Source organism: Pollachius pollachius (genome assembly GCF_949987615.1).
Source record: "Pollachius pollachius genome assembly, chromosome: 15".
Lineage (NCBI taxonomy): Eukaryota > Metazoa > Chordata > Actinopteri > Gadiformes > Gadidae > Pollachius > Pollachius pollachius.
In genome coordinates, this window is record NC_136948.1 from 9,895,051 (window position 1) to 9,918,735 (window position 23,685).

General features: G+C 44.2%; 1 protein-coding gene across 1 annotated transcript in view; it reads left to right on the top strand.

Moving 5' to 3' along the window:
- crim1 (cysteine rich transmembrane BMP regulator 1 (chordin-like)) overlaps nucleotides 1-23,685 on the top strand; it is a 76,031-nt gene that overhangs the window by 27,022 nt on the left and 25,324 nt on the right. Inside the window, exons 3-5 of the mRNA XM_079751798.1 lie at nucleotides 15,009-15,251; nucleotides 16,146-16,266; nucleotides 17,195-17,319. Coding sequence (XP_079607924.1) covers nucleotides 15,009-15,251; nucleotides 16,146-16,266; nucleotides 17,195-17,319 — 489 coding nt within the window. The remainder of the gene's footprint in view (nucleotides 1-15,008; nucleotides 15,252-16,145; nucleotides 16,267-17,194; nucleotides 17,320-23,685) is intronic.

The following is a 23,685-nucleotide window of genomic DNA, read 5'->3' on the forward strand; positions in this document are numbered from 1 at the left end:
GTGTGAGAGAGCAAGCCTTGTTTCTTTTTTTGTTCATCCATCTGCTTGGCTGAGTATGCACACATGCGAATGCGTCATTTAACAAGCGTGTGTGCACACACACGCGTGCAAACACACACACACACACACACATACAGGAGTTAGGGACCATGGCAAAGAAACGAACGATTGGAATGGGCTTTCATTCCCCTTTGTCCTTGTATTACAGTTTTCTGTTTGATTGTCTCTATAGCCTCCAATTATGATTCAATTGATATACTTTACTGCCCGAGCCCCATTCTTGTCCCCTTTATAAGTCTTTGAATTTGGGATTGTTTCCATTTTTGTGATATCAATTATTGAGGCGCGCCTGGTGTCTTCATTTGGTATGCATGCAGCAGCGAGCAAGCTTTCTCTCCGTACGGTCTCTCTGAATAGCTATTTGAACAAAAGAGAGAAAACGAAATGGCTCGGAAAATGTGACATGTACGAGGAACCATGAGCCCTTTTAAAAGATATCGACTGCAGAACGGCGGGAGAACCGGAGACGGTGGGCAGCAGTCGGCGTTAAGAATCATTGGGTCCCCGAAATGAGAGTTTTCCAATATCTTGCATCTCCTTTCCTAAAATGCTATCCAAAAGGCCGCCACTGCCAATCAATTGATCATGCCTTGAATTGAATACTGAAGGCAAAAAAACGAATCACCGCCTGTTCATCCACTTTGATAAGTGAAGAGTGAAGCCGGTCTGAGATTTTACTGAAGTGAGTATGGTCTTTGACAAGCAACTGTTCATTGTCAGGCCAACCGTAAAACTGCGGTTCATTCTGAACCTGTTCCACTATGTCCCTAAGGCCTGTAAAAAAAACATGAAATGTATTTGCATTCTCAGTCCCTGCTTACAAGCATGCTGAAGACATTAGAAGAATTGTTTTCTGGAAAATGTTGTTAGAATTGTCTATATAGAGATCTATAGAGAATAGAGAATTGTTCATACATGTCATGCACATATGCAGTTTGTGGATGTAATATAGGAAGGTAGTACTGTTTTCTTACACAGTAATATTCTACAAGCGTATTGTACCTTTTCCTCTTATTTGTATTGTATTCCTAATGTATAATGTATTTGAGATACTAACAATTCTAGTGGAGGATCACCGTAGATAAGAAGACATTAAACTCAGATCCTCTTTTTAATGTGCAATAATTACGGCCTCTCATTACGTGCCATAATACAGCCCATAAGATCTACTCTGCCAAGGAATGCATGGGTCAGCACTATGTTTCTCCACACACACACACACACACACACACATACACACACACACACACACACTGTTCAAAATGTTAATCTTAAAAACATCACAAAGTAATAATAGAAATGAATCGGCAGAGAGAGAGACAGAGGGAATGGCTAAAAGACAGGAAATGGAGAAGCTGAGGTGAATTGGAAGGTATACAGTGAAAGTGTGCGAACTGAGATAAAGGGAGGGAGGGAGGGGGAGAGAGGGATGGAGAGAGAGAGAGAGAGAGAGAGAGAGCGAGAGCGGTGGCGGCGATGACGGCAGAGAGGGAAAGCAAGCGCCAGGGAGGCAGTGCATAGGAAGGCTGTTGCCGGCAAAAGGAAATGTTTCTCTGTTCTTCTGTCAAGCTACTTCAGCTACTGTGACATGCCTGGCAATCAGCATTGTGGCCTACCAAGGCGTGTGTGTGCGTGTGCGTGTGCGCACGCTTGTTGGCACCAGTGTTAAACTAGTGTGTGTCAACATGAGTGGGAAGAGTGTGTGCATGTGGATGCAACTTGAAGTGTGTGTCTTTCAGTGGTTGTCAGCATGAAGTGTGTGTTAAGCTGTCACAGCTGGTGGTGTTTCTCGCTGAGGGTGAAATTGTTCATTTTTGTGCTTCAGTCTAAAGCTGGCACTCTGCATTTCAATGCAGACACACTCATCCTTCTCATGCACGTCACACGTAGACACACGCACAATCACACGATCTGTCTAGTTCTCTCTGCCTCCGTTTTCAGCCTATGGAAGTTGCCTAAATGTTTACTTTCTAGATGTGATACAAAAGATGTGACGATACACATAAACAGCACAAAAAATAGCACACATACACACACACACACACACACACATTCTGTTTTCAATAGGTGCAATAATTACGACCGCTTTTTGGGTGTCATTACATAGCCTACAAGATCCTGGCCCAAGTTTGCTACAGAAAGCGAGGACCAGCAACCATGTTTCCCCCCGAGTCCCCTTTCTTCCCATCGTTGCAGTAAGCCTCTTCATGCACGGCTTCCCCCGTCCCGTTCCAAAGTTCAAGTTGTGTCACAGCTTTAGGCTTGGTGTTCTTTGAAATTACATTCATATTTTTTTCCTTTGCTCCAAAGTCAGGGCTCTTCGGTGCTTGTGAGGGTCTTCATTGGGAAATGCCTCCGAACAGGAGACGACAGACGAGACGTTTGCCTCCCAGTTGTTTCTGTGCTTGACAAGACATTGATATATTTGCCATAAGACCCTGCAAATCTTATGTTGAATTTAGAATAGGGTCTGTGGATACGAGTGGGTTTACTGTGTTGTACCAACGTGCGGCGTGTTTTTACACAGACTTAGGTGTCGGGAAATGACATGTCATTTTGTGGGCTTTTCTCCCCACTGATGCCCTGATAAGAAAAATACCTCCAGTAAGCGGCGAGGTGGACTAGGTGGGAGAAAACTTGGGTGGACTAGTAGGCAAAAAGCCTGCTTTGAAACCAGCTCTCACACTGAGCTCCTGCAGATCCCGCCTCCAGCACATCTCTCTCTTTCCCTCTCTCTATCCCCCTCTCTCTCTCCCTCTCTACCTCCGTCTCTACCTCTACCTCTCTTCTCCTCCCTACCTCTATTTCAAATCAAAGTAGTTTATCGGCTTTAGAACACGCTATGATTCATCCATAAATTGACGTTCAAATGCCACTGGTTGTATGTGTTGAAGAAATGCGGTAGCCGGCGATTTGGATCCTTTTTCACACCGCAAGCCTGTACACAGTTTGCACTGATCCCCCCTAACCTCCCCCCCACCCCGCCCCGTGAGACGCAGCCCTATTGGATAGATTACATTTTATTGTTGCTTAATCATTTTGCCAAACGTTCCGTATCATTATAATTGGCTATTATAAAATCAATATAATAAGCCATCAGAGAAGCACGCCCAACTCTGCAGCCTTGAAACATTGCTTCAACATTTCTCTTCTAATGTTCTTGTAAAGATATGTAACAATGCATGCAAGTATTTATTGGTAACAAAAATATGCTTTTTTAATCTTCTGATTTATCTCCTAAGCCTCAATTTTTCTTTATATTACTATGCAGGTCTTCATGCACATTTTGCGAAACCATTACCATTTATTAACAACCTTTGCTCTTATATTGAATATCTGTAAAGGTTTAAAATGGGTTTGCACTAGACCCATTAAAAGCCTTCATGAGGGTCAGTGCGGAAGCTCTTCTATAGTCTCCACTTATACCGACCAGCATATCAGTCAAACGCAGCTACAGTCCAGTGCTGCCAGCTCCTATATTGCTCACCTGGCCAAGCTTTATTAAATATGGAGCCGGTTGCTAAGGTAACAAGTCACAACCGGGGGCTCCGTGGTATCCCATTTGTCTATCTCCTGTTATTATTGTTGTGTTCAGTTTTCTCACATGACATTTAAGACCACCTACTCTATTTTATAGTGTTGGTTTCGTGTCATGTTTATTCAAAAGTACAAGCTTGTCTGAAATTCTAATAAGTTGAGTGAATATTAATTATTAAGCTGCCATGACAATAATTAATGCCGTGTTACTCAATGAAAATACAAATTTATCATAGAAATGTTTACATCATAGACTACATTGCCAGTCCCTGATTGTCCCGTGTACGTAATCAACTACTGCCCAGTCCCTGATTGGCTCAGATTACATTGTTATTAGTGGAAATCAATGTGGGCGGCTAGAGGTGCGGACTGATGGCCTGAAACAGAACGTGAAGTCATGTGATCAGGATGGTCTCCGGGCTAGGGTTACCAGTGGAGACTGAAACATCCTTCACTGTCTGCAGAACTGCGCCGTCTTTGCTGCCTGCCGGTAGATAAATAGATAGATGTAGATAGATAGATGTATACTTTATTGATCCCCAGGGGACATTCAAAGTCACAGTAGCTTGAAGACATCGCACACAGCATACGCACACTGTTCATGCATACAAACATGAAAGGAGCATGGTTGTATATAACAAAGGCACCAGATGGCATGGTGACTTTGTGACCGGTGTTGAAGCACATAGGGGTCTGGGTTGTAAATACATATAAACTGCAACAAAAATTCTTGAAACAGTCAAACCTCTTTTTGATTTGGTTGTTTTTATCTTTTAGTTTTCAGTATTTCTCTGAAATGTTGTTAAAGGTTAGGTCTGATGTCGTTGTATTCTATGTTCCCCCGGCTCACAGGTGTAGTCCGCCTATTGATGGATTTCGATGGTTTTAAAAAATACAACCACACAAAAAACAGCCACAGGTTACATTGGTCAGCAGAGTCGCGATTTATTGGATCATGGTGCTTCTGATCTTTTGATCAGGCATGATGGAGTGAGCACGTATACAAACCGCGGCATAGAGATTTGTTCGTGAAAAGCCAAATTCACCGTGAGGGTTCTTGAAGAGTTGGAGAATGATCTATTATTATGTGACGGGGAAAAGTTGGGGCAAGGGAGAATGCTTTTAGTGAGCAAATCCTGTCAACAAACGAAGTTGTCTTGTCTTTTGTTTGAACCATTGAAGGGCGGAGACGGAGCTTTGCTCAGGTGGAGAAGGAACGAATGAAAGGAACAGTCTCACGTGAGATCTCGCTGAGTACAGAGCGAAATACAAGTCACAGAGAGCGAGTTAGACACAGCGGAGCAGAATGAGCGTGTATTTCAGAGCACTGATCCGACACCAAGCCCAGAGAAGGCGAGGGAGGAAAATCAGAAGGCAAGAAGAGAGGGTGATCAGGTAGAGAGAGGGAGGAGGAGGAGGAGGAGAGAGAGAGAGAGAGAGAGAGAGAGAGAGAGAGAGAGAGAGAGAGAGAGAGAGATATGAGAGAGAGAGAGATATGAGAGTGACGTGAGAGAAAAGGGGGTTAGGAGAGGACAGATGTGTGTGTGTGTGTGTGTGTGTGGGGGGGGAGCAGTGGAGAGAAGAGTGAGGGATAAGAGATGAGAGGAAAGGAAGAAGGTAGGAAAGTCTGGGTGGATCATTGTGTCGTTGCTTCCAACAGAATCCCCCATGAATAAAACAAGAAGACACGCCGCCCCCTCTCTCTGCCCTCCCCTCCCCTCCTCCCCACTACTCCTCCTCAGGTCCTCACTGCCCCCCATACCCCCCACCCTCGCCCTCTGATCTGCATACATGCCCCAGTGTCACCCAGAAATATTTCTTTCTCTCCCTCTCTCGTCTCTCTGTCTCTTTGTCTCGTTTGTCTCTCTCTCCCTCTCTCTCTTTCCCTCTCTCTCTCTCTCTCTCTCTCTCTCTCTCTCGTCTGTCTCTCTCTCTCTCTCTCTCTCTCTCTCTCTCTCTCTCTCTCTCTCTCTCGTCTGTCTCTCTCTCGTCTGTCACTGTCACTATCTATGTCTCGTCTCTCTATCTTGTCTCTCCCTCTTTCTCGTCTCTCTCTCGTCTGTCTCTGTCACTGCCTGTCTCGTCTCTTTCCTCCCTCTCTCTCTCTCGTCTCTATGTCTCTCTCGCTCTCTCTCTCTCGCTTTCGCTCTCCCTCCCTCTCTCTCAGCTGTGCTGCAGAGCTAATAACTATAGCTCGTTAGCTTTCTTTCAATGCCTCTTTTCTTTTTTTCCATGCCTCTCACCTTTTAATGCTCTAATCTCGTTGCATCATTTGTTCTATTTTCTCTCTCTCTCTCTCTCTCGCTCTCTCTCTCTCTCTCTCTCTCTCCGTCCGAGCCAAATAATCAAAGAAGAGGGAAGAGAATAGAAACACTGCGGTTTGGATAAAGGGGGTTTTACTGGCAAAGCTGGGTCAGCACTCTGCGAGGCTCGTCAGCAGGGAGACAAAGGAGCACGGTGCGGTGGACCAACAGGTAGTCAGACACAGGAAGAAAGGCAGTGGGAACGCCGTACTGGTGTTCAGATACCGAACATGGATAGGCCCCGGATGACACGGGGATGAGAATAAACGGCCCCGTCTTTATTGTTCTGAATATCGTAAAAAAGCGTAATCTCTGAAAACATTCCAACCTTCGACTACACACGGGATGTCTCCCATGTGTTGTATGATACTGTTAAGTTCTGGCAAAGTGTTGTTCTCCTTTATTGTTGGACGTGAGCACACAGAGAGACGCAAGGAAATGAGAAGGGCATTTTATGGCTGCTACATGAACTACAGTTAAAAAACTGAATACTATATGTTGTTGTATTGTGTTGTCCTATTTTTAATGGGGACGTTAGGTACACACAAGACCCTCGGTTACCATGAGAGGGTTTCATTTACTTGTTTTTTGGCACACACACTGATACACACTCGCAAATGCACAATGCCAACCATGATAAGCCCCATCAACTACAATAATGCTTGCTGATTGATGTTGATCCATAGAAATATTTGAATCTCTACAGCGACTAGTTGAAAGGTTGTTATGGCAACCACTTCACATATGTCATGATGGATTATTATATGTTGGGTTGCCAAAAGTGTGCTCAGTTTTGTCAGTGCGTGTGTATATACGATCCAATAAAATCAATATTTGTAGCACTATGGGTTCATTTGTTTTATAAATTTGTTGCAATTTAGAATTTGGTTAATACTTGAAAAGTAGTCTTCACAAATGTAGCCCTCATTGAATCATTAAGTGGTTGTAGGTCTGGATAAAAAAGCCCAGCATGCTTTACCCGGGGACTCCTTTAAAGTTCTCATCAAGTTACAGCACGTTCCACAACTCCCCCCCCCTCCCAAGTCTCCCTCCAACCGATTTGAGCCGTTAATAATCAGATTTCTCTGTCCTATTTTCTTGTAGTGGGTCATTTCCATATTTCCTTTTTTCCTCTCCTATTCCTGGGTATTCTGTTTGTTTACCCCGGGAGGGATCCACAGGATCTTTTTATTTTTGGTGTGTGTGTGTGTGTGTGTGTGTGTGTGTGTGTGTGTGTGTGTGTGTGTGTGTGTGTGTGTGTGTGTGTGTGTGTGTGTGTGTGTGTGTGTGTGTGTGTGTGTGTGTGTGTGTGTGTGTGTTCCCACTCTTTCATGTAGTATTTTATTTCTTAAAGCTTGACTCCGGGTCAGATAAATGGGATCAATCTTACTGGTCACGTATATCTCATATTCATCTTTATTCCAATATCTGACAGCGTTCATGGTGCTGGATAAGCTGCCGTTATATTGTCTTGTCAATTTCCCTTTCTCGTGCTCTGCCCTCTTATTGGCAATTCTGTTTCGGATCTGAGCTATTCTGTTCAGTTTGAAGAAAGGCTCCCGGACAATTTCCTATACAAAGATCCAATAGACAAACATTGACACATAGAAGCTGCATTTTCCATATCTCTCACAGGAATATAGTGTAACTATAGCTGTCAACACTTAACAGCTGAAGTGTTGTGTAAAAGCAACAGACTCGACCAACTCTGCATCGGCCTTATACTTAGGTCTAGGCTGCTGAATCAGTATTCAGATGACTTTACCATTGGCGTTGTTACTGCCCGGCTCCACCGGAGCCATCAGACCCTGCTTGTTATGAGCGTCCATTCAGCTTCTGTGTCGTGCTGGTGGTGAAACGCTGCCGTGACAAACAGTGGAAGGCGCTCCGCTGGCCACCTCGTGCGGCGCCTCCGATTGGCTCCACCCGAGCGTAGAAAACATGTGCGTAGCTTAAACTCTTGACGGAAAGCGCTAGCGGCATCGTGAATGAGGACGTCATCGATTTTTGTTTTTCTCACGTCGTGAAATGTGAAAATGTTTGCAAGCGTCTTGTGGAGCACGGAGAACGGACCAATGGCGCGATGATAATGGCGACACAGTGAGGCGGTTGCAACAGAGCCCCAGTGCCTGTTTAGCATTCCACTTCTGTTAAGTTTTACGCTTCGTTTTTTGGTTAAAAAGTTGATTCTATTCTTTCCTGTTTATTTTTTTGTGCTGTTCTCCCTTCTATTCAGTTGTATTGTCTTGTGCCTCTCTCTGTTCCATTTCATCCTGTCGTGTCCATTTTTGTGTCAGGCTTTATTTCCCCTCCATGTTTCCTTGATGCCATGGGAACTTGGCAGAAGAGAAGGAGTTTCTAGGAATATTGGTGGTGGCTCGGAAGGGTTGGGATGTAGCAAGTGAGAGAGAGATGTACCATCAGGGGAAGAAGTATACGGTAGAGTGGGCAATTGTGTGGCTAGAGAAAGGGAGAGATGTTGGATTTCAGCAGATATTTAATGTGTGTGTGTGTGTGTGTGTGTGTGTGTGTGTGTGTGCGTATTTCAAGTCTGTTCGTTAAGCTCTTCTCTGTCAGCAGTCTTTTCTGATATTTTTTTCCCTATCCTCAGACAGAAGGCATTTGGCTATCAAGAAGAAAATCAATCTGTTCTTTTCTTACGTTTTCTCCTCAATATGTCTAACACTTAACTCTTTCAAGTCAAAGGGCCCTATTTTAACGGTCTGAAACGCAAGTGAGAAGCGCCAAGCGCAAGTAGCTTTGTGGGTGGTTCTATGGCGATGTCGCTATTTTACCGGTGCAAAAATGACTCTTGCGCCTGGCGCAAATCTAAAAAGGGTTGGTCTGAAGTAGCCTAATTACCCGTAGGTGTGGTTTGGGCGTAACGTGCAATAAACCAGTGAGAGTGCCAGCTCCCATCCCCTTTAAGAGCCATGAGCGCATTTGAATCTGACAAGTTGATATTTTGACAGCGCGTCTGCAGTCTCCGATGAGACAGATGCACATGAATTTCAAACTTCAAATGGCTCAGTTTATGGCCAAATAGTATGGCCTAATTCACACATGTAATAAGGTTTTCTTCCACAACTTCAGAAAAACTGAGTCCTCAAATAAATTACGGCAAAGAAAACATAACACACATATGATACGCGGTAACTGTGGTTCTATTTAATGATATACGCAATACATTATCTTATCATTTATTGTATTGTATGCATTATCGTTATCGACTTGTGTTCCTATTATGCATGTGTCCCTCCGTTAATATACATTGCCATGGACTGTATTATGCGTTACGTGTTTAGTTTGCGTGTGTTTAAACAGATGGACGCACACACGCGTGCCCGCATTCATTAATTCTTTTACACATACACACACACGTGCCCGCATTCATTCATTCTTTTTAACACTCACTCGCGGTAAAACAATGTTTTCTCACGATCAAATACTCATCAATCCTAAAAGTTATGGGCATGTACACGATGTCTGTGTCAAGAAAATATGTGTTTGCTGTACGGTGTTTGCAGATGCATTGATTTAAAAGTACAACTTATTACCGCTGTATCAGCTGTTCTTTCCCAAATAATATACCTAGAATGTGTGGCTAGGTAGATGAGAGAAGCAAAGTGTATGCGCGAGGTTCACAAGCAACATTATGCATGCGCCATTAAAATAGCATCTGAACAACGCGCCACTGACTTTAAACCAGGTATTTCCTGGTTTGTGGCGCAAGTGGTTTCTGAAACTGCAAAATAGCACCAGGGAACGTTTGCGCCAGAACACGCCTCCTCCTTTCGCCGAACCACCCCTTGGGGCGCAAGATCATTCCCTAATTTACCGACGCGTGGCGCAGGAGGGAATAGAACGCTCTGCGCCAGTTGCGAACTAGCAACGACACATGCGCCAGTGAGAAAGTCAATTGCGCCGGATGCAAGATAGGGCCCTAACACTTAACTTTCAAAGAAAGGCCACTGTATATTTCGAAAGTCTTTAAAGGGCTCATGTCATGCCATCAGGTGTGGGTGTGATTATTATTATTATTGGTACAAGCCTTTTGAAAATCATTCCTTCCCTGTGCCATAGTGACATCACAGGTGGGCATGTCCACCTAGATACGCTGGATGGATCAGTCTACCAGCCCACAAAGTGGGCTGTGGCAAACGTTGCTCATCTGTCCTTCATATATCTAGGTTGACACACCCACTTGTGATGTCACTATGGCACAGGGAAGGAATGATTTTCAAACGGCATGTACTAGCTAATCACACCCACACCTGCTGGCATGACATGAGCCCTTTAATGTTAGAACACAAAAGTCAACAAATGTTGGTATTTTGCTAATAAAATCAATTTTCTTTTTGGCTTTAGCGTCTTGGTGTAAGAGCGGTAAATTAACTTCATACAAATTAATGCCATCAGAAAATAATAACAATTTAGCACATGTGAGACTTCAATATCGGGTGCTGGTCTCTTTTGGGATAAATTGTTCAGTGAACAAAATAACTCAAAATTGTTGTGTTTGATCAATGCAATGATAAGTGTTGAGGTGTAAAGTATTTAAAAAGTTTGATTCCTGAAATCTTTGGTTTTGCAATATACCAACCTCCAGCTCCATGCATCAGTACAGGGTGAATATAGCTGATCACTCTTGTTAGACGATAACTGGTGTCGGTGACCTTTTGAGGTTCCCCTGATTTGTGGAATTGGAGATCAGGCAAGTCTCGGTTGAAGTGGAAGTCGATGTCCAACCAAATAGAATCCCCACAGGCCAGAGTTTCAGCCCAAGGTAAAAGCGAACAAAGTCAAATTGCGGCAAATACAAATAATTGTTTTGAAAAACGATTTATGTGCCTATTATTGCCATTTTGTGCATGCCTGGATATTTCCCAATTCAATGTTTTCATAATGAAGAACTATCTGGGGCCGTCCGTGTTGAATAACGGACTTCTGAGTTATTGCACATGTGGTGCTAGGCTGGCGTTGTGTGTGTGTGTGTATACAATCTTGGTTGGGTATGTCTACTTGAGTATGACGTGAGTTTGATGTGGGGGCCTACGTGCCAATATTTTGTTGTGTTCTTCAGCTTGATTAAGTTTTAGTTTGTTATTGTAGCAATATAACAGTTAGAAAGGGTAATCGCTCCTAAACACATTCCCCTGCAACACACACACACACACACACACACACACACACACACGCGTCCCCTCTTTCTGTCTGCCTCTTCTTCCATGCTTTCAGCTTCTAAAACATGCAAAGCCATACTTACAAGCACAGCCGTATAGAAGGACAATCGCACACTAAGACTCTCACATTCTCAGATCTTCCCCTTGAGAGTTGAAGACAGAAAAACTACAAAGGCTTAGCAATGAGTGTACTACACTTGTTCTTTATACACACACACACACACACACACACACACACACACACACACACACACACACACACACACACACACACACACAGGTGCTGCATAGCAAAACCCCAGACTGGCTCCGTGTGTGACTGTGGTATTATTTAAATAGTATCTGCAAAGTATGGAGCAATTGTACACTTAGAGGAATATCAATAGCATCAATATATGCAAAATAATAATCTCTCATTTGCATAAATAAATGAGCAATTTCTATCTCGGCTCAATTGTAGGTGAAAAAAAAATGAACAACCTCTACCCAACATATTTAAATGATATATCTATATTATTTAAAGCTGGTATCGCAGAGGTCTTGCATTATTCCATAAATAAACATAACACCAGCGATGACTAAATATGGGGGTTGAGGTTGTTGTGATCTGGTGGGTCATGTAGCAGTACAAAAGGGCTTACAAGGAGCTAGCGTCCGTAGGAGACATTCTAAGACGTGGCGCTTAACACTTTACTCTTCCCAGTCTTTTGGGGGCCGTTGCCAGAGAGAGCTGGTTGGGGATGGAGGTTGGGTGGAGGCGTGACCTCTTGGTCTTTTCTTGGGGGATGTCTCGGCTGCTCCTATCAGCGCCGACCTTAATTAAGCACCAGTCAGTTCATCTGACAAGATAACGTGAGCGCAAACAAGAGCAGGGGGCCAAGGGGGAGCGAGCCCGGGGCGCTGCCTGCAAGCTAACATCATCACCCCTGGGGTAATGAGGCATATTACCTTCATCAGATGTGTACCATCGCCATGGCAACAGAGGGCTTACCGATGTGTGTGTGTGTGTGTGTGTGTGTGTGTGTGTGTGTGTGTGTGTGTGTGTGGTCTGAGGATATTTGAATTATTTCCCGAACGGGAGTTATATCCTGTATTATAGAAAAATCCAGAGTGGAAACATGATGGAACGCTGGAAACGCTGAAGTCACAGAGCTGGACGCTGACCGCTGATTCGTGTTTGGCTTTCAGCGAACAGATTAGCACAAGCTTGGCACTTGGTGTGAGTGCTTTTTTAAATATAATGTAATATATTTAAAGGCCCCCAGCTGTTTTCATTTCCACAGTGAGACTGCGAATCACAAGGACTTGTGTGTGTGTGTGTGTGTCTGTGTGTGTGTGTGTGTTAATCAAAAACACAAAGAACGAATATATATAGGTCCAAACTATTAAATAAAAAAACATTTCACACACATACACACACACACACACACACACACACACACACACACATACAGATAGACACACAGACATACTTTGGGCTTGTCTGTCAGTTAGGATGAGGTGATTTAAGGATGAATGACAGCCACAGAAGCGTAGAGGCGCCTGTGCAGTGTACGCATTGTGTGTAAGGCACCGCTGTGCATCCTGCCTGGCGGTATGACCCGCCTATAATGTGTGCCTGCCTTTGCAAGTGTGCATGCCTCACACTGCTGCACAGTCTCAGAAGACGGAGACTGGAAAACTTCAAAGTAAACATAATGTAAATGTCCTTATCTCGCCTCCGCCATAACCACAGGCTCTGTCACTGATTTTAAAAAGTGCAGACAGTTCCTGTTGTTCCTTCCATTATGCGCTGTCTCTCGTCTCTCTCTCTCTCTCGTCTTTTCTGTCTCTTTCTCTTTCTCGTCTTTTTTGTCTCTCTCTCTCTCACTCTCTATCTGTGTCTGTCTCTGTCACTGTCTCGTCTTTCTATCTTGTCCCTCTCTCTCTCACTGACTCACTGACTCACTCTCTGTTTCTCTCTCTCTGTCGCTCTCGCTCTCTCTCTCTTTCGCTCTTGCTCTCGCTCTCTCTCTTCTCAGTTCTCTCTCTCTTTCTCTCTCAGCTCTTTCTCTCTTTCTCTCTCCCCTCCCCTAAAGCTTGTTGCAGTGGGTAGAATCTCTACGGACATTCTGTCGCTAAACACAGGTATCAGAGCGAGATCATTATGTTTGTCTTTGCCAGGCCAAAGCGTTACCTAAACGTATCACATCTTACCTAAAAGGGACAACCCTAATCCCTTACCCTGACCATTTCTAATCGATCAGAAGTTTACTGCTTCTGATGGTTTACTTCAACATGTTCCTCCAACACGATGCCATCTGATAGTATTAGCCCCAACCATGGTACCAAGCACAAGTCCTAACTGAGATTGCGGGTGGCAGCAGTTTGAATCCCTGGTTTCCAGGCCTTTGATGAGTTGACTTTGGCTACCTTCTTCTGCCACGTGTTCAGATGCAGAATTTCCATGGAGACCAGTTGGGGATTTGGCTTCCTTCACTATGACTGCCATGAGGCTCAGCCCTTGAGTGCCTAGAGAGACTAGAGCGATGATCTCCATTAGTGAGCGCTAATTTTGTATCCCATAGGACGGCGCATTAGGGACAATTATCTCGATTGACGAGCGATATGTTGTGGTGTTCTTTCTTTATATATATATAGAATATTTAAAAATGGGCTTACGTTAAGGATAAAAAAAACAACCTTGAAAGATAGATCATCATTCTGAACTCTTAATATTACAACTGTCAAACAATTCGTTAATTGTCATTATTTTTCAGTGTGTTGTTGTATAATAAAGGAACGCTTGCATGCTAATTATATTGCGTTGTCTTGCACTTCACTTTACTTTTGAGTATGTCGTATTTTTAAATAGACTATAATTTGTTTTTTACTGATTGTGAAATTAAATAGTGTAGTCATAGTGTGGTTATTCATTTAAAAACGTGGACTTTAAATATCTAGTACAATGTCTTATGTAAGGCTCTGAGGAATGAAGAAGCACATCTATCCTTTGGTAGATGCTGTTCTACAAAGTTCCTTACAATACCATTCCCTTATAAATAATAAGGGGGATAATCCTTTTAGAGGGTGAATTCTTAGCCCCCGGCTTGAGCTGGAAATCAAACATAAAAATGTGTTTTGGGCTGGGAGTTCTAAGAAGGATGGGCAAAGCTTTCACCCCATGGTTATGGTCCACCTCGACTTTGTACATGTGTTATTTGTTTGTAGCACACGTTGCATATGAGCACAATAATAAGCGATGCTGTTTTTAAAATATTTATAATGGTGCTTGGCTTTCTGTGTGGCACGGTACTGTAAGTGTCCAAGAAGCTTATCCCTCTTGGAAATGGCCAACAAAACACTGTGGCATTAGCATGCTCTCTCAGCGCCTGCATCGCAATTTGCTGGAAATGCCAAAGCCATCTGTCGGCTATTAGTGCGTGAATTCCCCAGTAAGAATAATCTGTTTTTGAGTTGAATGCACCTCAATTTGAGACTGCTGCCAGCTCATTTCTGACCAATCAGGTCATCTCTTCCCTGATTTGTTCTGCCTGTTGACCACAGGTGCATGAAATGCAACACTTCTCAATGGCGGAGAAACATGGGGAAGGAGAGGGGCTGTGTTTTTGGTTGTTTAATGGTGTGTTTCATGACACGTCACGGTTCGGGTTTCCACCGCCAAAAGTGGGCGGGGTCCCAAAATTAGCGCACTTAGCCGATCTAAGCCTTATCTAATTTCCGGTACCAGGCGGTCTGAAAGTGTGCCGAAAACTTTGATTTTTTTGGGCGAAAAAGAAACGTGCTCTATACCGCTCTCTTCCACACTTTTTTCCGCTCGCTCTCCTTCCACCTCTGGACTGGTACTAGCGGCGCCCTCATCCAGAACCCCCACACTGCCCCATCGTCCCATCGTAACGCACAATGCCCTGCTGCTCCCCCCCAGACTCCCGTCCCGACTGCTCCAAGGCCCGGTGCGAGGTGCAGTTCTCGCCCCGCTGCCCAGAGGACGCAGTGCTCATCGAGGGCTACGCCCCGGCGGGACAGTGCTGCCCCCTGCCGTCCCGCTGCGTCTGCCGCCCCTCGGGCTGCCTCCGCAAGCTCTGCCAGCCGGGACACCTCACCATCCTGATCACCAAGGCTACGGGCCGCCCGGGCGAGTGCTGCGACCTCTACGAGTGTAAGCCCGGTGAGTAGGTCGCCTTTGGAATTCCACGCTCGTACCTTGTAATCTTTCCAAGGTTTTTTTTTTCTTTTCTTTTTGTAAGACAAGGATCAAAGATAAGTTTAAAGACGTGTGTGTGCGTGTGCGAGGGTGTGTGTGTGTGTGTGTGTGTGTGTGTGTGTGTGTGTGTGTGTGGAAAATCCCTGGAAGTAAAAACGCAGGGCTGCCATGTTCTGCACGTTCAGCAGTCAGCCGATTGTGGCGGTTAGTCGCACCGCAGCCGATGCAGGTTGTTGATGCACTTTAGGGCTTGTTTGCCATATAGGCCACATTGGAAAGTTGGGCGGGTACATCTTCTAGAAGCTTTGGGGAAACCCATCAAAATGTTCTACTCAGTCGCTGGGTGGGGAAACGGAATGCAGAATCGTTGTTTGATGGTTAAGGTATAGGTGAATGGGGTCTATTGGGATTTCGGGAAGCTCCAATTTCGGTTCTATATACAGACCACTGTGACGGTACACCAGATTTGTGGTTAGGTGTATTCATTTAATACTGTAGTGGGAAGAGGGAGACCTGGACAGGTTCCCAAGCAGCCCATTTCATGTTTGCATACTTGCTTTCAATGTCTGGACATTGCTCTCTCTGTCAAGGTAGTCGCAATGGCTGTGATCATGTGTTAAAGTTCTCCTTGCCACCTCAGATGCATGATGCTGGTTATAATTTCAGATTGTAAATTTCATTCTTAGAACTATCTTACCGGTAATTGAACAGGATCCCTGCCAGGAGCCCCTCTCCATTCAGCTCCACTTGGTACAGCCAAATGAGGTCTAACCAGGTGTGCATGGTTAACCAGCGAGGTGGATCGTGTAGCCTCCTCCAAAAATCAAACTCAAATTCTGTGTCTTTTGTCGTCTCCAGTCTACAGCGTGGACTGCAGTGCCGTGGAGTGCCCCCTGGTCCAGCAGGGGAACTGCCCACTAGACAGCTACGAGACCCAGGTCCGACTGACCGCCGACGGGTGCTGTACTCTTCCTACTAGGTAAGACAGAGACGGGCGTGTTCAGAAAAACAAATGGGTACTATTTCGTTGGTGACTCCCTGATCCTCGATAAGAGCCTGAGCATTAACTTCTGAGGCAAATGATTGTACATTTATCAGCCTTCGACTCTTAATCAGAAGTGGGAAGGCAAATCAAGGCTGAGTCGAACATACAGTTTCATTGAATTAGTCAAGATTAGGCTCCGTCTTGAATGTTTATTGTTTCGAATGTAGCGGTGTTCGGGTTTTCCTCCTGTTTAGTTAATACATTTGCAGGGAAAAGCCATGCTATGCGTTTAAGGTAACAAAAGGTGAATTATACTCTAAAACATATCATGCTGAATCTGGTATTGAGATTAGTTGATTCTGAAAAGAATTGATGTTGTTTACAGAAATATATGTATTTGGAGGATATGTTCACTGCCTCTTAACACCTTATACCATTAGACCACCAAAGTGTCCGTTCAGCTGTAATTCAGTTGACAGCTTGCAGGAAGTCTAGAAGCAGAATAGATAAATATTCATCACCTACCTCCCCCCTACACACACACACACACACACACACACACACACACACACACACACACACACAACCATTGTGGTGAGTTCAACAGAAAGAGCTGCTGATAAAGCAGCCTGAATATTAGCCAGTGAGAACTGATGTGTGCAATAACTAACAGAGACTAGCATGTGATTCAACAAGCCAACTATCCGCCCTGCATCACTGCTTTTTCTACTGACGGAAACGTAAATGCTCTTTTATTTTGGAGGAAAAATGAATCATGGGCTATTGTGTTTGTGTGCGTGCTGTGTGCGCGTCTGTGTGTGGGGGTTCTTGCTTGTGTGCACGTGCTTGTCTGTGTGTGTGTGCTTGTGTGTGGGGATGCTTGTGTGGGTGTGGGTGTGGGTGTGCGCTTGCGTGTGTACAGGTGTGAGTGTCTTCCAACAGGTAGCTGTGTCGTTCCCTCCTGTCCACCGGGCACCTATCCCCAGATGGTCGCCAACGGCAACGGCACTCCAGGGAGTTGCTGTGACCACTACCAATGTGTTAATGGTGGGTGAAAATACACACGTACACAGGCACACACACTTACTCTCACATGCACACGTTGGATGTTGTCACAGTAACAGGATTAATTAATATTTTATATGTAGTAAAGCATACAATTTTACATATCTGTTCCAGAACTCCCAATTATAAATAAAAACACATGTGGTTGTGTAGATCATTTGATGTGAATATTATTGGGAATAATGGGTGATGCTAGTGTTCAGTTTGTCTTCCTACGGCATTGGAGAGGCTGCACTATGTGTGCCTTTTTTCCGCAAGACAAATGTACGATTTTATGGGTTTGTAAAACAAAGAGAGGCGTATTCTTTAAGGAGCGATTTTACCCCTATTAAGTCCCCCTTAAAACAAGATGTTGCAAAAGAGCTGTGGCACCAGAGCACCTAATCATCAAAGAAACAAATAGTGACTCCAGCAGTGTTTTTCTCTTTTGTACAAAGAGGGAAGCTATACAAACGATTATGCTCTATGGGTTTGAAACAAAACAGAACCCAAATAACTTGAAGTCCCATAACTAGGGCTTTGAAGTAGTGGGGTAAATATTGATGAGAGAGAAAAGAGAGGGAGAGGGAGGTGAACGTGGGAGAGAGACGGAGAGGACCAATGGCATAAGAGACAGCAGGTGCAGCACTTATAACATCATCAGTCAAACAAACATCTGTTCATTGCTACGACAACTCTGTCACTATGGCAACGTGCTGCACAGAGATCCAGCAACAGAGGTGTGTGTGTGTGTGTGTGTGTGTGTGTGTGTGCGCAAGCATGTGCGTGCATGGAATCAGCAAAACCTTTCACCATTTCAGGGGGAAACGGTGAAAGGCATTGTACGTCTGTTTGAATGCGTCCTCAGTCCAAAAAAAAGATCTGTGTGTGCGAAAGAGAGGGAGATATAGAGAGCGCAGAGAGATTGAAAATCAATATGGAGAGCAGCTGTAGGGTGCATTGCGCCGCAGTCCCGATAGCCAATAATAATTCGCCTGACCCAACGCTACTGGAATTCTTTCAGGAGCCCCATTTGCACCTGCAGTTTAAATCATTTTCTGATTCCGTGTTCAGAAGCCAGTGGCGTTTTTCTCCAGAAGAGGAGGTGGAGGAACGGTGGGGGTTCAACTAGAGGGTCAGTCGTTGTGACCAACACTTGTGTGTCTCCCTCATTGTGTCTGCTGCGAAAACACAGTCCACTTTGAAGTCGATTAGTTTAAGTCTTCCTATGGTACTCACAAGAAGATACACGCTTCAGGGGAAGAGGTTTCTTAATATTTATTCCCACACACACACACACACACACACACACACACACACACACACACACACACACACACACACACACACACACCAGACACATCAATTACTTGTCCACACTGCCTGTTGATATCGCTGTAAAAGAAGGATGTCACAGGGGTAAAATGTTTCTTTGCTTTTCTAAAGGCTTAACTGTTTCCCCAATTTATTTCTTAAGAGTGAACAGAACTCTCAGGGAGTCGGCTAGATCCATTTGAGTGATTGCAAAGCCGAGCAAAAATACTAATAAAAGCCTTCGTAAGAAATTATCAAGCTTTTATTGAAGGCCGAAGTTGCTGCTAAGCTGTAGTGTAAAAGTAGTGTAGTATAGTAGTGTGAGAGATGAAGCAAGCAGAAAAACACACGTTTCCTTATGGAGGTTAAAGGAACAAGGAACAGGCTGTGAATGTTTCCATTTCCGTTTCAATGCGCACGTTTGGGATCATTTTTAAAACGTATGAGCGATGTTGGGCAGATGAGAGGGTGAGCAAGGAGTGTGTGTGTGTGTGTGTGTGTGTACGCGCTCCAGGGACATACAAACTACAAAAGCACTGCTTTATGTCTCAACATTGTGGTTGGAGGAAGCCATCTGTGCTGGAGTAGACGAAATGATCATACTAACACATGAGTTCATGCACAAAGTTAATATCATTGACTCTCTGGCATCTCTTTGGAGTGGTCTTTCTCTTAACTCAACACACCACACGCACGCACACACATCTCTCACTCACTTAACTATGCCATAAAAGTTTGGTGCTGAGTACTGGCATTTTAAGTGAATATGTCGAAAGCTGCTCAGCTGCTGGATACACACCCACACACACACACACCCTTACACAAATGCAGAGCCTTTGTCTGAGTGTATGAGAAGGTCACACAGATCATTAGATGACTAACAATCCCTATGACATAAATGAGCACTTCCCTGAATATATTATTACACACAGAGACACACACAATCACAGGTACACAAAATCACACAAAATAACGAAAATGCACACACGCACAACAGTCACGCGTACACAGACATCCATGAGCAACATCAGCACAGCACATTCTGATTATTCGATTAATCTATTGATGCACAAAATTAGAATATTCCCATATGATGATTATGCCCCTGTTAAGATTCACGGGGGAATGTTGTTATTAACTAAATGTAAAGTGGTAAATGCATCTGCATTGTTAGTAGTGATGGCGTTCATTTTCTTAGTCTTTGCGCTTATCAAATAATTTCATTATTAACACAAAGTACATCTGTTCAGAAATCTTCAGCAGAATTTGTACATCAAAGTCAAATATGAGAAAACTGGGTGCTAAAATTGGAAGGAAAATGCCTTGTTGACCATAACGAGATTGCATCCATTCCTCTATCAACTAGGGTACATTAGCTTTAATCGGCCAGTCACACACTGAGCCACAATTGGGAGTGAGGGTGCAATCATGACAACTTTGAGCGGTATAACTGTCCTTTGTTAACAGCCCAGATAGAAATAGAAATGAGTAGGGAGGGAAGAATCCAGTTTTAATGGCTGCCAAGGATGTTAGGAGCCAGTGTTTTTGAATCCTGACAACCCTTGTGTGCAGGTAAGTGGGGTGGGGTTGTATGTGGACATTGGCTGGTGGAGGGATCTGGCAAAAGGGAAATCCGACTTTTGAAATGGGGTGAAGCTCGTTAAAATGAACGCTTTCACCCCCCTGTAAAAAAAGCTACCACGTACATACACAATGTCTCTCAAACACGTGCCGACTACACAAAGGTCGCTCAAATATAAGCCAAATTCAAGATGCTTTTTGAGGCAGAGGAGAGGAAGGGAGAAGAGAGGTACAGGGACAGAACAAGAAGAAAGAGGGCAGGGGAAGACGGAAAGAGGAATGAGAGTGTGGGGGTGGGGGGGGGGGGGGGGGGGGGGGGGGGGGGGGGCACAGACAGACAGACAGACAGGGACAGGACCGCCCAAGGCAAAATCTGTGAAGTGACCTCCATCTCATCTTTCAAAGAAATGCAACTTCTTTTTTGTTTTTCACCAACCTCCCTTTCTCTGTCTAAATCTTTTACTCTTGAACACTTTTTGCTCTCTTGTTGAGACATGTTCCACTTTGATTAAAGCCTTCTCTAATGGGAGGATGAATGTTATTCTCCAACTCTCTGTCCTGAACACCCCATACATGCCATCAGTCACATCCAAATGTGGGCACTGGGCACACATCATTGCTAAAACACGGATGGTCATGGGGAATTTGACAGAAGGGGAAGCTGGGGGGTTTGGGTACAGTAGTGGCCAATGGAAAAACTAGGCCTTATCCTCCTCCAGGCCTTTCAACAGGAGCAAACTGGACCCCAAAAAAATACTGGTAATCCAGCCTGTGTATATGTCCGTTTTATCCCCTTCTCTGTGTCATGAGCCAAAGGGAGTTTGGGAAGGGGAGCAGGTGAGGTCTGACAGCCTTAAAACCCAGCCTCACAAAAGATGGTGACCGCTCGCCAAGTCTCAGCAGCAAGTGGCTGTCACTAGTTCTCCAGGAGGCTTTCCATTGGTCATTAGCGGTGTTGTCTCGCAGCGAGTGAGAATGGGATGAATTCCCATTTATTTTGGCTTTTGTATGTGTCTGTGTATGCGCATGTGTGTGTGTGTTTGTTTGTCTCACCACAAGCAACACAACATCGAGCCCAAGAGGAGGCTTTCACTCATTCCCTCGCTGGTTGTCTGTAGCTTACAGCCAGGGTGCCTTTCAAGTCCAGTGACACAGTGGGGGTGGGGTGAGACACCTGGATTCTGGGATCAAGGCTTGAGTTACCGTATATCTTGCAAGCCTATCTGCAGTCTTTCTACGCTGATGTCTATGGGACCACAGTGACATATCTGTGTGAAACACAGTGGGAGAATATATGTGCATGTTGATATCCTCTTTCTTACTCTGGCTCCACAGGGTCAGTATTGCCATTCCACTACGATTGTTCGGGAATGATATTAAAACACATAGACATTTACGTGTTATATTAATAAAAACTGTATTTGCGTATCTTTGCGATACACATCTGTGTAATAAATCCTGCCAAGCATTCAACTTTTTCCTTATCACAACAAGCTTGTATAAATACATTGTACGAATAAACACCCAAAGCGCCATATGTTTTGACAGACATTTAACCGTTTCTAATTAAACATCTATGTAGCTGGAAAGACCAGAGTGAAAGTTATTCGGTACATTGGTACTTCTTTGCTATATATATATATATATATATATATATCTCTTTACATACCTTAGCTATTCTTCTACTGAGTAATCACGGATGCATGTGTGCAACATGATTCATTCATCTCATAGATGTCTATGCATATAGCATGTCAACATGTTCAGCGTTGAGACATTCAGCACTTAAAAGCGTAGCATTTAATCGTTCAGTACTTCCTGTTTTAACCTCAGCAATTCGCTTTCAACTCCCAACTGCCTGAGTGAATTCAGTGTTCGCTTTAGTGGATCATCTGTGGTAATTCGATCTTAATTAATCTTGCTTTATTTCAACTTGATCTGCTTTTAATGATTGATGGATTTTAATGAATTAATCCCTAGAAGTGTTTGCTACACAATTAAAGATGACTACTGCAAGCAAAATGTCAAGCAGACATCACAATTGAAATGTATGTTAACTTAACATTTTTATCCAACAGAAGAATAACCATGCAGTACATTCAAATGAAAGTAATAATGACACTACTTCTTTTAACCCGATTTTCCGCCCGGTTTGTGCCACCCACTGCTGGTCCAATTTTCAGGAGAAAACACCCTCTCCCTTCAATAATGAAAAAAGAAAATAGGTGGCGGGAGAAGTGATGGTGAAAGGGAGGGGATTGGCAGAATAGGGAGCGCAGGGAGCTAAAGTACAGGGGGTAAAGGACAGCGCTCTTAACCTGAACACGGCCTGGTGAAAAACAGGGATCAACTGGGTGCGGTGCGGTGCGCGCGCGTGTGTGTGCGTGCGTGCGTGTACGTGGATGCGAGTAGAAGTAAAACCATTAGATTAGGCACTGACTGAGAATGTGAAGTTAGCTTGTGCTTTTGGTTGCTATGGATACCAAGATGTAGCAGATCTTTATCTTCAGACATGCACAACACATGGGTGCGAAGAAACACACAAACCCAAACCATACCTGTAATATCTCGGCTTATGTTTACCACTCAGTGCAGGTTTTCTTTAATCTTAAAGTCTTTTCCACACTTTCCCTCCCCAACCATTCCTCCACCTTGGTGCTTTATCCATCATTGTTTTTGGCCTCCATATGTTCAAAGTGGTTCACACACCCTTTCATTCATGTCAACCGCTCCTCTGGATTATCAATGAAGAAAGAGCTTGAGCGATCCACAAATGCATCGGTGGAAACAGCTGGACGTGGTCCTCAAACACATTGCACTGTGGTAATGCTTTGATTTTCAAGTTGTGGTTAAAACTTGGAAAACCGCCCCATATTATATATTACTATTACAATTACGGCATTAAGCAGACGCTTTTATCCAAAGCGACTTACATCGGTTAATACACACATTGACACACCGACGGCATAGTCAACCATGCAAGGCGACAGCCAGCTCGTCAGGAGTTAGGGTTTAGTGTCTCGCTCAGGACGAACTAGCAACCTTAGTTACAAGACAACTGCTCTACCTCCTGAGCTAAGCCGACCACTACTATTAAATGTTGTTTGTGGGCATTGGCAGGTGACAGGTATGCAGCCCCACCCTGCCCTAGAGTACAATCAGTGTGACTTGGGTCATGTGAGGCTGCTTAATCCAGCCATAAGCCACACACACCCACAACAATCATTTTAGTTCAATTTAAGCAGCCTCACATGGCCCGAGTCAGACTGATTGGGCTCTTGGGCTGGGTCCAATCAGTCTGACTCAGGCTAGGTTAGGCTGCTTAATCCAGCCATCAGCCACACACACTCACAACCATCTTAGGTCAACTAAAGACCCCCCCCCCCCCCGTTCAGTTCGGTACAAGCAAATAGGTGATAGTTGACAAACAAAGACAATTTTGAATATACCTTTGGTATTCTCCTTCCATTAGTT